At 41.2% G+C, this 14087-nt stretch overlaps 1 protein-coding gene across 2 annotated transcripts in view; it reads left to right on the top strand.

Moving 5' to 3' along the window:
- The first annotated feature begins 329 nt into the window (after positions 1–329).
- The window catches only part of LOC124168389 (disintegrin and metalloproteinase domain-containing protein 10), a 265882-nt gene continuing 252124 nt past the window's right edge, over positions 330–14087 (top strand). For both annotated transcript variants that reach the window (XM_046546609.1, XM_046546613.1), the window contains exon 1: positions 330–3147. In XM_046546609.1, the coding sequence (XP_046402565.1) occupies positions 3003–3147 (145 nt within the window). In that variant the 5' untranslated portion in view covers positions 330–3002. The remainder of the gene's footprint in view (positions 3148–14087) is intronic.

Below are 14087 nucleotides of genomic sequence, written 5' to 3'. Positions count from 1 at the left end.
GGAGGAAACGAGAAGGTAGAGGGGTGGAGAAGGGGGTGTGAGATTGAGGGAATATTTTTCTCAAGGGTTGGGGGAGGTATAAAAGGGTGGTTGGGGCCGCTCGCGTCGATGGAGAGGTTAGAGCAGAAGGACGGAGGGGGGGAAGAGGCGGAAGAGGGGAGAGAGAGAGAAGCCACGTATTATACCTTTCCATGTTGCCGTGGAGGGGGCGGAGGCGCCACTGGCGCGCGATGGAGGGGAAGGGGCAAAGGCATCGTTCCCTCCCCTCCGCCCGTAACGTGTTTCGCTTGCGCCCGTCTACAGTCACTTCAGTTGGAGTTGGTCGCTGATCGTAGAAGGGGGGCACGCGCGCGGTGCCGTGTGCAGGATGCACGAGGGCGTAGTTGTAGTTGATGTTGTTGCAGTCGCCACGGAAACGTAAACAATTGAAATGGCTTGAGCGGGAAGGCTTTTCGAGCGTTGCCTTTCGTGTGAGGACAGGAGTGTTTTTTTCTCTCTTAGAAAAACGTAAACGCGAGTGGGTAGTTCGTCGTCTCGCGTGTGTGTGAATAGCGTTTTGTTTAGGCAGTGTTATCGTTGCTGTTTACGTTTCGCTGCTGGCCTAAGTGGTATCTTCCTCGCTAAAAAGAGTTCGTCCCGTGAATTTTGCGCATCTGGTCCACAGAAGATTGAGGTGTTTACCTTTACAAGTGCTTCGCTCTCCTCATTAAGTGCAAGAGTCATTCGTCGAGCAACAACGCTAATACCTTTACGTGCGTAAAACACAGACGCTCATCTTCCCGTGTCTACTATTTAGACCCCACTACGACTGTGCTTCCTCCGTCTTCGCAAAACACAACTGTGAAAAAAATATTTTGTACGAGTCCACTTTTTGTTTCCCATCGCCCGTGAACTCTCTCGTCGTCGCTTCCGTCCCCTCGACCGCCAATCGCCGCGTGAGGAACACGCATTGTTGTCACCGTTTTCGTCGTGATTGTTTTGTAAAAAAAGTACGCTTTACCAGTTGTACGTTCATCTCTTCTGCCAATTGCGTGTGTGTGTGTGTTTCCCAAGTTTTATTTTATATACGCAAGCCTATTTGCATCCGTATAAATTTCCGTCTTTGTCCGTCGTAATCTTCTTGTGTTTTGCTCGTCTTGCCAGCCTGCCTTCGGAAGACAGCAAGAAGGAGCGACCTGTTCCCTGTAATATCGCTCGCCACCAACCTAAAAAGCTCTATCCTCTGCCCGCAAGCGACAGACACCAAGCGGACGTTCCAACCCAACATCGTTGCATTCCCTTCTCCGTTCCCCCACTGGTATATATCCCCACCTCACCCCCTCTTCAATACCTCCCCTTCCACGCGAATACTCTGGCGCCCTTTCCTACCTGTCATCCCACCCCCACCCCCTGGTGTGTTCTCCCTTCCTCCCCTTGCATCCACTCCCACTCCCCTCTTCGAACCCTGTCCCCCACCTAGAGATAGAAGGAGCACTTCGCCGAACCCCTAAACCGAGAGAGATTTGCCCCCTCCCAAGAGAGCACCGTCACACACACACTGAGGAACACTAAAGTTTCCTCTCTTATCCAATCCCTTCGCCTTCGACTGATTCCCCAGGAAAACTTGGCGCGCTCTTCCGTCTATAAACTCCTCCTCACCCCACCAACACATATCAATCTCTATTCGATATAAAGGAGCAGTGGGAAATAGGAATTCGGGAAGGAAACAGTATCCACTCAGCGGTCTTCCTCTGGCTTCAATAGCGATCCCAACTGTGTTCGCCGTACTTTATTTTTAATACGAAATATTATATACATAACTCCATCACGCGCTCATTAATTACGCATTATTATATATATATACACTTGTGATAAATATATGTGTAAGACAAATACTGCCGCCCTTGCCCGAAGCTTTTGTCGATGTCACGTGAGATCGTCCTCTCAACACGTAACGCCGTCTGATTCATCGTCGACTCCGTCATAAACTGTTTTCTGTTTCCTCGTCCGCACCTCACTCTGCTCAGCGAAGAAATTCTCGACGTCTTCGGTCACGACTTCCCGAGTCAGTTCCTCCCGAAGTCCGTGCTGTGTCGTAGTGTCCGCAGCCGTCCACTCGCCGTCTTTCGAGATCGAAGCCATCACCGTGCACGCGTATCGCTCGTCTGGAGCCGTGATATTGACGCGTAAAAGAGGGAGGTAGTCATCCTGAAGACCCGTTTGGAAGAGGAGATCAAAGGAATTCCTCAACTCGAGTGGACTGAAGGATTTGGATCATCCCGGCCTGCGTGACAGTGATCGCTCTTGCCGCAGATTCGTTGGGGAGAGAGTTGCGAAGTTTCAGAGGAAGATAACATTTCAAGGCAGCCGTGAGGGAGTCAGGACAGACAAGTGAAGTGGTGCTTCTGAATAGTCCCAGCTGGAAGAAAATAGAGGAGAAGGTATAACTCACCTTCGGGAACTCCTTTTAAGTCAGTGGTCCTTCTAGTCGCTGAGCGAAGAAGTAGAGGGAGCAAGAAGACATAAAGGAAGGATAAACATAGGGGACATCCACGAAAGAAGAAAGTTGGTGTTTCAGTCAACCAGGTGGAAGGAAGGAGAGTAGAAATACCTCACACAATTTTTTTCATTTCCACCATCCAAGGCTCCAGCGAAGGCGTTCGTTCTAGTCGTTGAGCAGAAATAAAGCCAATTTGAGCAGAGGGGTCATAAAATTAGGGTAGGTGAACGTAGTTCGGAAAAGATAGATATAGTACAGAAAAGAAAGTGGTGCTTCAGTCAGTCAGCTGGGAAGATAAAACGAAGGAATACCTCAATGTGGACGGAGGAATTCCAACCGTCCTGGGCAGTCCGTTGGTGACTATCGAAGTTGAGGGTGTGATAGTCCCTACGAAGAAGGATAACAGTTCATTGAGGGCAAACTTGTCGGGTTGCCCCCGCCAGGGAAGACCAAAAGGAAAGCGAGTCTTCGGGACCTTTGATCCCGCGCCTGCAGCCGCCTAGGACCTGTGGAGGGCCGCGGGATGTCGAGGGAGGGTGCGAGGGCGGAGGGGCCCGCGGCCCTCACCATGGGCCCCAAGGCCCTTCCACTCTCCGCCGCGCTCGCCGGCCTCCTGCTCGCCCTCGTCCTGCTCTTCGCCTTCCCCACGCGCGTCGAGTCCGCCTCTGGTGAGTCAGCCATTCCCCCTCCAAGCATATGCGGCCTCAACGGCGGCGCCCACTCAAGTCACCAGCCGCCCTTACCTCTCTCTCTCTCTCTGCTCGCACTTCCAATCCTTTAGCCATTGGCGTATGTATCACTATGTAGGTACTACAGTAGATCATTTTTCGGGCCTCGGCCCCTCCCTTGTAATAATCCCATGATACGTTATGTGGATATCAATGGACACGTGAGTTTCATTTTTCTACCTTGAATGAAACCGGAATTATAGTTATTTTCCTTTAGAGAGACACGCTGAAATTTCGACAAATTCACAACATTTGCGGGCCTGTAACTTATGTCAAAACCATCATTTACCTCTACAATTTGGTATTTTTCCATCACTTACCAATACCATTGAATACACCAAATTTGAAAGAAATCTGACTTGGTCGAGTTGAAAATGTCACTTTTCTGTGTTGAATTGCTCGTTCGCCAATTTTTTTTTAAATTGTCGACTACGATGTGATTTTACGCACGCATCGAATTTCTTTCACTTTTTAGTGTCCAATTCCCAGCTTTTCAGCTGTCCCCTGGGTGTCTCTTTAACCCTTCCGTGACTGTGCCTAGAAGACTTACGCGGACGACTGTGTGGGGGATCTCAGGTACCCCATTTATAATTCAAAAACTATGCATTATATTTTAGTCTTTCTTGTAATTTAACACCATGGCTCTATTTTGCTAGCATGCTACGAAAAGACGAGTACAAAAGATACCACCGTGTTGAATATTGGCGTTAATGAAGTTATATTATAATAAAATTTAATGCAATCAACTTTCATCCCTCCACTCATATAACAAACAAGTTTTTTTTCTTCCCGCCAACAGCTGTGCGAGGTAACTCAGTTACCCCACCAATAAAAATTGAAGTTTTCAAAAACAATTTAAGTGTAAAAAAAAAATCATTCGTCGCATAAATAACGACAAAGTGGTTGAGCTCAAATGCAAAAAATATATATCACAATGGATAATATAAATAATAGTACAACATTAACATAATTTGGGGTAACTGAGTTACCCCGCACATTCACAGAAGGGTTAAAAATTGGTTTCTTCTAAATAATCACGGTGAAGTAATGGCACAGATTCAAACTGTGTAGTCAAGGGGAAGGAATATGGGTTGGGTTAAGAGCATTTTGGGTGTTATAAGCTTGACTTAGGTTTTGGTTCATAGTCCCTGAGACATGTCAGCATTTTATTGCCAGTTTTGGCTAAAAAATAAAGACTATTCTAATTTCCCATACCACTCTACGTTCGCCTTTGTAATTCTTTAGCCATTGACAAATGTATAACTATGCAGATACTGTACTTAATAGTACCTTTATCTGCTCTCGACCCACTCTCTTATATTCATCCTGCGATACGTTATCATCATCAACGGACTCTTTCCCCAATTTTTATTATTATTAACTGCGGAAAACTTTCCTTTCTTCGTCATTTATCTTTCTCTCATACTTACTGTATTTTTTTATAATAAGTTGACATCTTGTATTTACTCAGTGAACCCACTGCCAACAATCCTAAGAGTGGTTTGTCGCAGCTCTCCAATCAGTTAACCTATCAGTTTATCTCTTCATATCCATGTATTTCTTCTCATTCACATCCTTCATTGCCTATTCCGTATATTTTATCCAAGTTCTTCCTTTTTCGTTCTTGCAATCCTTTTGTACCTTAAAGATTGTCTTTAATAGACAATTATGACTCAAGTAAGTTTCTCTGTTGCTCCTAAACTTATCATGGGTCCTCGTCTCTCTTAAGGTGCGTTTACACTTTGTAACATGTTATGTAAAGCAATTGACATGTAACATGTTTTACGAAAAAGTTACAAATCCGTGTTACATGTAATATGGTGTTATAAAAAAATGTGTTATGCAACAAGTTTTTTGGTTTCCCACACGAAGCGGGAAACAAAAACTTGTTGTATAACACGACTTTTTGTTTTAAAACACAATTTTATATGAAATATCTTACACGAATTTGTAAATTTTCATTAAACATGTTATATGTAACTTATTTTATATAACATGTTACACAGTGTAAACACACCTTTACTCCTATTAGGGATTCCTCATTGCTTCACTCAATCAAATTGATTTTGATTGATTGATTCATTTTATTTTCATGTTTCTTGTGTAGTTCATTCTATTTTATATCTATATAGGGTTGTAAGAAGGAGTATTATTGCATGTTGCGGCCATGGCCTGTCGCATGATTAATTAGAATAACCCAGACTGGATTACTTAGTATTATCTTTTTTATTCCGTGGCTCTAGGGGGGGATAGGCCCCCCTTAAGTATTCCCCTACCTTTGGCTGAGAATACTCTGTTAATGTAAGATGTTCCGACATGGCCCGAACTACATGTCAGTTGCTTGAAAATCACTGCATTTGCTCCTTTGATTGTGTATGCCTGCGTGGTAATATTGGTACATATTGAGGTTCTGATCAAGTGTTGCTGGTGTAGCCAGCCTTTAGGTTTATTTTATGCCTTTAGAGATGGGCGTCCCTAAATAATCAAAAAAGAAAACAAATCTTAATTCTAACGGCATTATCAGTTAATAGCAAAACATTTGACTCATTGCATTAATTTTCATAATTCTCATTTTTAATACTGCCTTTTACATGATCTCGTGGTTATACTTAAATTAGCGAATAGAGGGTGCATTTTTACCTCTCTATGAGAATTTAATGGGCTTTTTTTACAGAATTACGCAACACAGCGATCAATTCCGAACAAAAATATGTATATCTACCTCGCCTTACCTATGGAGCATTCATAAATGAATGCTGTACAATGTGGCAAATTTTAGTTGAATTAATACATTCGCAGTAGGATGAATAGTATGTAGTATGGATCGAAAAAAATCTCTCCTTAATGTGGTTAAAGTAAAGAGTAATCTTACTTTTAAACTTCCCAAAGATGATGTCTCCATGTTTCTGGGTTTCACCGCGTGGATTTCCTTTGTGACGACAGTTTCTCCGGTATTCCAACCGGCGTCTTCAGGTCGACCTGTCTGGAAAATCCACGCGGTGAAACCCAGAAACATGGAGACATCATCTAGACAACGCCGCGGAAAACTACGCATCAACTTCCCAAAGATGTGATACGCAAATATTGTAGCTTTTTTATGGAATTGTGAATTCCCCATCATAAACCTGCTTTTTCAGCCATTAAACTATCTTACTTTTACATGAACTTATGCTACTTTTTTTAACGTCCATTGAAGGGAATTCAAATGTTTCAGGGAATAAAGCTCTCCCAATCGGCTGCTTTATTTTTGTTGCGCTCTCCGTACTCTGCCTGTTGCTCTTTTCTGACTTGTACCTCTCATAAAAGACTGGTATCCCTGTTTCGGAATAGATTTATCCTAGGTCTGCACGGATGTCGTAATTTTTACGTTCTGTTTAGGCTGTGTTATATTTCATCGTCGAGTTCTTTTTTATTTGGTGCGTGATTCTGTAAACATCTGGGGACCCCTACAGATGGTGAAGACTTGAGTGAGCATTTATTTTTTTTGCCATGTCCCTCCAATTTTTTCCTATTTGACTCTGATATTTTATAGGCATGAGAAATTAAAAACCAATCTGCCATGTGGTTTAATAGTTCTGTATTCGATAAAAAGTTAATTACTGAATTTTATTTGCATATTTTTTTGGTGGTGCCTCCTCTGTTCGTAGTATAATGGAGAGAGTTAAAAAGTTAGTAAGAGGTGTGTAAGCACGCAAGATTTGAAGAATGGAGTCAATGAAAGTTTTAATTGGCGTAAAAATCTTCAAAAATGCGACCATTTACTTAACACAAGTTAATGTTCAATCCATTTACGATTAAAACTATTCCCGTATGAACGAACTATGGATTTTAAGAATAGAAAGCTTAATACCCAGCGCGGCATTCATTTGATCGTCGCTGAGGAGGAGAAACAAGACATTTTGAGATGCAAGAAATGAAATATATTACAGAACGAAGACAACATCTCAGTTGAAACGACCAAAATGTTTACATTATGAAAAACGTGAGGGTTATAATACAGGCTTTCATCTAAAAAATAAGATATTCCGTAAAATTGACCGCTTCCTACGTTTAAGTAAGATGTGAAGGACAGTGTTTTTTTAGCAGTGTTTATTCCTCGCTAATGTCGATATAAGCTAACTCAAAAATTCATTTTAATGTCAATACGCCTCACATGACCCGGTAAAAACGTGAAAAATACACATTTGGAGAGGGAGAGTAATGCAAACAGCTGCGAGAGAGAAAATTTAAGCCTTTGTGTACCAACATCGGGGCGCGTCCGAATGATTTCAAGAATAACGTGTGGTTTTTATATGTGAGTAAGTTGGACAGCTGACTAAGCTGCCGAAACGTCAGAAACGAGCCAACATTCAACCTGGTTGATAGCCCGAACGTATCATTAAATTGATTTTATGAATAGTGGTATTGGTGGTTGGCATTACTTTATAAAGCTAAATTCATTCGAATTAATTCAATTTATCAATTTTCATGAAATATTATTTTGTCCGACTTGGGTATCACTGTCAAATAGATGTTCATAGTTAGCTGAGAGAATGAATATATGGCCGTTGAAACTTAGAGCGGAAGCCTCACAAATCTGTGGAACATACGTGTTATGCACTTTGATACGACGTATTCAGAAAATCAGGTTTATTGAATTAAACTTACACTTGTATAAAACTTGGGCCATTCATCCTCGACAAATTTTGCTAAATTCATTTGCCATTGAAACCTCTTCCTTAAAAATGAACAATTGAGGTTGCAATCGCGAATGTATTGAGCAGGAACTTGATGCAAGTAAAATAGCCCAGTTTTTACAGGTGTAAGTTGAATTCAACAAACCTGATATTGTAAATATATGATACCAAATAGCGCCTATAACAATGAAGCAAGTATACCCAGAATGTGCCCTAATGACTTGTACAAATCAATCATCGTAGCATTGATTTGCTTTGACCACCTTTGCTTTGACCAAAAAGTGGTGAAAGTTTAATGACTTACAATTTGAATGGTATATGTGGATAAAGGACCTCGGTACTTGGCCTCGAAGAATGCACAACTATCACACAATTTAAGATTTCCGCGATCTCTTCACGTTGACCATCGAGCCGAAGGAGCTTAGAGTTTATTGTTCTAGTGATTCCAACTAACCTCAGCCAGTCAGTTTACGATAATAAAACTAAACGTTGTCGTTTGTACTGTTGTTTGCTTGAAAAGGAAGCTTAAAACTAATTATTTGGCATTACACATGAACAGTTGGTAAATGCAATCAGATACAAAGATAATTATTTTTGTCATAATTTAATTTTGTACATATATTTTTTCTGTATAATTATTTGTGTCATTTTTAAATTTTGTATGTTTATTTTTTTCTTCAGTCAAATGCTTACTTGTTTTATAACTTTTAATAATAAATTCGCAGATGCGAATTTAATCACTCTTTTCTGATTGGTTGCATTTTATTATCCTTTTTTATTATATTAAATTATAAGCAAATCATTTACAAATGAAAATCTATGATTGGAAGGAGGTTAAGACGCATAAAAGACTCATAGAAGAGAAACAGCGGTTTAATAAACGCCCAGGTGACAGGCGATTGCCTGGGAACTGAGGAATCGTTCGTACTACATCCTGGAGGAGACGTCGACTCGGCTTGGATCGTTGAAAACGACTACTCCCTCGGGAATAACGGCGCGGAGGCGAGTGGAAAATAAGAATAAAAAAGACAAACGCGCTGCGCGTTGGAGCGGCAAGTCCGGTTATTCGCTGCTGCTGCGGCGAGGGCACGCAGCAGCGCCAAGGTTGTGGGACCGGACGCCCCGTCCGTCTCCAAGGCGGCATGGCAGTTGGTTGCCTAGGCGGTGAGCTGTTTGTTGTTGCCAACAAAAGAAGGCGCAAGTCCCGCGATGAATGTGGAAAACGTAAACGAAAGTATTTCCGGAAATGAGCGGGAATGCTGGTCTTGCGTCAGCTCCCACGCGTCGCAAAACGCTTTCGGAAACTCTCTCGTTGCGATGACGAATACGATGGTTGTCCAGTCAACTAATGTTTTCAATCGAAAGAGAAAGCTCCAATCGCGGAGGTAAGGTGAACTAAGGCACGGTCGAATGCATCTGTGAGCAAGACGAAAAGCCTTATATTTGCATCTTCATCTACGAGGTAGCGTGCTAGCCAACACTTGGGCGTGTGGCACGGGGTGACTCCACAGAAAGCATGCAGCACTCATCCTGGTCATAATCGGAAACCTGGGTTTGACTGGGATGACTAGGGAACCCAAAAAATCATAAAGTGCTGACCTTTTTGTCCGAAAAAGGTCAAGTACTGGGTAAAGCGATACGCGGTTAGACCAGAAGCAAGGCTATTGCTAAGGACACGAACATGCGATCATGCAAATAGAACTAGTAGTTAATAATAGAAAAACGAAAAGTTAGCGTAGTAAGTGATTTATGCCCGAGTCATAACAAAAAATTCGTGCAGAAATTTAGTATTTACAAATAAAATAAGTTATGGGCTGCACCTACAGATCCTATTTTACGTGGTCCGAGTCAGGCTATCATAGAGCAAAACTATCGCAAGTATTATGGTCCCTCATCGCACGTTGACAAAAGCGTCATCTTAAATCTATCAGCTCTGCAGTCTCTTTCCATGGCATTCTGGAATCAAAGTTGTGCTGACCGCTTAGTCAAATTGAAGATGGCATGAGCATTTTATGTCCATGTGGCGAATATATATTGTAATCCACGGTTCTCCGTTCGGCCTCTACAATTTTTGTCACGTACCGCGAATTTAAATCGATTTACAATCGCAATACAGACGGTTGAGCGAACCGCATTGCTGGTGGAAATTATCAATGGTTTGGACGTATATTAAAAGTTCTATTCGTGCTTATATAATCTAACGAATTCGCAACTTTTCTCTGCAATTCCTCGCGATTACTAATGCTCAATTACAAATGTTGAGTATAATGGAGTCACTCTGCACTTACAGCCGCGTTACGGACATTTTTGGAAACCGATTAAAATGCGCCATAACTAAGTGGTAACGTAATACATAATTCTCCACTGGGACCTCTTCAGTACAATCCCCATCATCCGAGTACTAATTTCCGCGACTTTTAGCATGCATTTTCTCCAATATGGTGGATGGATCAGTCATTGAACGGGATTTTCATAAGTGCCTCATCTGGGCTTGAACTCAGCTAAAACTTAAGGATGGCAAACTTAAAAAAAAATTAGAGGTCTTCACCTAAAAAAGGTCAGTTATTTAACTAAATATACCAAGGACCAGACTTCGTTACGATATGATGTTTGGGAAACATTCCATTGAGATTTTACGCGCCTATTAGAAAAGGTCATCCGGGAAATAGGAATAACAATACCCTCCGATTGAAACCTTACATATACGCGACGAACTTGTGGAGCGATGAAGCCTATTCGTCTTTGGAAATTGTTCCAGAACCTAATCGTATAACGCACACAGGATTCTTTGATCTCTTGGACTTCTTTCGTGTGTTTATTTATTTCTAGCGCCATTTCTTTCGCCTGAATGCGCGGAAATATTTCCTGTCGTTCGTCGCCCTCATTTAAATGTCCTCCCAACGGATTACGGAAGAATTAAACTGAGGGAAAGTGCATTTTTTTACGTCTCGAGGTCAGACGTGAACGTATTCGTTCTTGTTTACAAACTTCGTCCATGGTGCCATTTTCGGCCCGTCGCTCGTGGCAACGGCTGGCTGACCACGCTGGCGCGCACGAGGGAAGCGAACCCGGCGCGACGCGCGTTTCAGTCGTTTTGGCGGAGGAATAGATTAGGTAGTTTGGGGACGGCGAAGGTCATCCTTGACCGCAAAGAGTCGAATTCAACAGCTGTTGAATCGGTGGCGAATTTGAATAGTGTGGGCATCAGGACTTGGCTCGGAGAGCCGGACTTGTTCAAGTAGCCTGTGCTGAGAATTAATTAGTTGCCCTTCTATTCAAAGGCCTCGCTCAAACCTAGTTGTAACCTAGCTTCCCATAACGAGGAAGTTCTATTCACTGAAACTAGCGCTGTGTATGAAGCGATACATGTCTAGTAACTTGCCTATTCAAGCAGCTGTCTTATTATTTGAAATAACCCCAATGTGAAATGTTTGTTTACTCTGAATATGCATTCTGTTGGGCATCGTATGGGTGTTTTTAGGAGGTTGGTTCTATTCTTTGGCGATGTTTTGCTTACCACAGCATATTGATTAATTAGTCATTCTTCCGATGTATGCAAGAATTAGGATATGTGTAGTATAATGTGAGCATAATTTGATGAATGAAAAAGCAATTCACAAAAAAAATTAAAGCACTTCATGGTAAACTAGTTTTTTTCTCGTTTCACATTATCTTGTGCTATATTCCTAATCGAAGCGCTCCTTGTTTGGTCTTAATTTAGTCTGTTATGTCAGTGTTTTCCCAAAATACAACAATTAACCATTCTCTTCTTTTTTCGGCATCCCCTTCGCAACCAATCAAATCACATATTAAAACTAATTGAAAATATTTACACAAATGACCGTGATACAAAAAAAAATAAATGATATAAAAATTATTATAATAAGTAATTATAAATTAATAGACGTTACAAATCTTTTGAAAATTTAGTGTGAAATCGTAGTTGAACCTTCTACTCATAATCGATTATTTCATTTTTTGGCGGGGTTTTGTCTTCTTTAGTACTTCGATAATTGAAACCTGATAGATAAATTCATACTGCGACAACGGATGTATAATTCTTTCAAGGAAGCCTCTCTTTGTACTATTCAGCTCTAGTTTGATTAAGAAATCGTTCCATCAAGAATCGAGTAAATTGCTACCGTACCTAACTTTGATGAATTTTGATATTCATGCCGTTAAATATTTACTACGCCATTATAAATCCAAACAGAAATGTTCATCTTTCATACATAACCTGGGTGGAGTCATTAATAAAACAACGAAAAGCATTACGCTTGTTTGAAAATGTCTCGCATCGTTGTGTAAATCAGTTGTTGGCTTGAACAATCTGAACTTCTGTAGTTCAAAAGCGACTTCATTCATACTATTTGTAGTATTTTTAAAGTCACTACTTACTCTTTGAAGACAATGCTCACTGTAGCATTATGTTTGTATTAGCATTATGTATGTACCACCATAACCCGTTTGACTTATTTCCTTTGAGAGAGTATCTCTTCAGCGTAATGCATCATCTAGTTAATGACGTGGAAACTTATTTGCTTATGAATAATGATGGCACTACGGGGGAAGCGTCCACGACATTACTACCGTATGTTTATTAAAAGACGCAGCTAGGTTGAAAATACCTGGCATCTGAGTGTGAATCAGTTAGTTGTTGGCTTCACCGATAAAGTTTTCTCCAATCTTATTACCGCGGTACTTGAACAGTCTTCTATATCTCAAAAGCGACCTAATAAACGTATGCTTGTTATTTCAAGTGGCATGCGAGAGACTTAAAATCCATCATTTAGTAATGTCTATGGTTTCTAATTAATGGACATTTAAAGTTGTTTATCCTATCCTTTCAAATTCCTCTGTACCAGAAAGGGCCGTTACTGAAAATATCTTTCAAACTTCTGCTTTTATTAAATGAAAAATGCCTTCCCTAGAGGTTCAATCTCTCTCACTGCAATTGATACCTGTCGAAGAAAAGGAACTTTTAGCCAATATTATCGCTTGGTGAACTTGAAATTTCTTAAATGAATTTAAATATCAATTATTTTACCACGTATTGCTAGAATACTTACTTGAAGATGTAACCAAGAATAACTTCTAATTATAAAACTTATTATGTCAGTGTTTACAATTTAAAACATCTCTGTGGTGGGTAAAGTAAGTGAATTTTTTCTTTGCTTTATGTTTCAACTTTTTATTCCGTCTTATTCCGTCTCTACTCTCACGTCCTACGATGACGTTGGATATGATATTAAACTGGGTTGAAGATGGCTGAGATATCCTCCGTAGCAACGTTATTCTTAAAAAGGTGTCACCCATCCTTTCAGTTCAAGGGCCGTATTAGCTATCAAACCGTAGGTCCGAGGCCAGTTACAATTTTACTCTTAACAGTGCAATGTACGTTTTGCGATGTAGAGATCGTTGAAACGTAATACACTACTGAGTATCTTGATTTCAGATCGCTAAAAACCTCGACGTCTACGGGAGCAGCGGTCGATCTTAGCAGGTAACGCGTAAATTTCCGAAGAAGAAAATGTCTCTAAGGGCCGCATCTGTGGAGAGGGTGGTTGTTTGAAGAGTTTTAAAGCATTTGGAGAAAAATCTGTATCACATTTATTACGTGATAACGACATGCAATAGAAGCGGGCGAAAATATCGGTAACCTCTTTTTTAGGAATTACTCAATGATCCCTTTTTCTGCTCCAGGGATGAGCGATGAAGGTGAGCTAGCAATGGCGTCGATATCTCCCTCCGAATCGGAGTCTCCGAGTCCAATTACTATTTCCGGCCTTCTCCGCATTTGGGCGCCCGCCTCCCTCGGGGGAGGCTATTACTCAGGCTTCGCGGACGTCTCCTTATCCGTACTTCATGAGTTATCCGGGAATTATGGCTCGGCGGTTGCCCATTCATCTTCAAAGGCATTTTTCAGTGAAACGGATACAGTATCCAGACGGACGGGAACGGCTCCTGTTATCTCCCTTAAAAACTCGATAGTAACGCTCCGCGAGTTGACGGAGAAAAAATTAAGTTTTCCGAGAAAAATGGGCGAGAACTTAAGTATTCGCTATTGCCGAAGAAATTTTCTTGGTCGGAGTTCGTAAACTAGTGTCCTGGACTGTTGGATACATTCTTTGGAATAATTGAAGGACTTCAGAAACTAGAACATGGCCTTGAGAAGAAACGAAGGATAAATAATTCAACCTTTTT

The sequence above is a fragment of the Ischnura elegans genome, chromosome 1 (assembly GCF_921293095.1).
Source record: "Ischnura elegans chromosome 1, ioIscEleg1.1, whole genome shotgun sequence".
Classification (NCBI taxonomy): domain Eukaryota; kingdom Metazoa; phylum Arthropoda; class Insecta; order Odonata; family Coenagrionidae; genus Ischnura; species Ischnura elegans.
The sequence above is the reverse complement of the archived record's forward strand: the minus strand, read 5'-3'. Positions and strand labels throughout refer to the sequence as shown.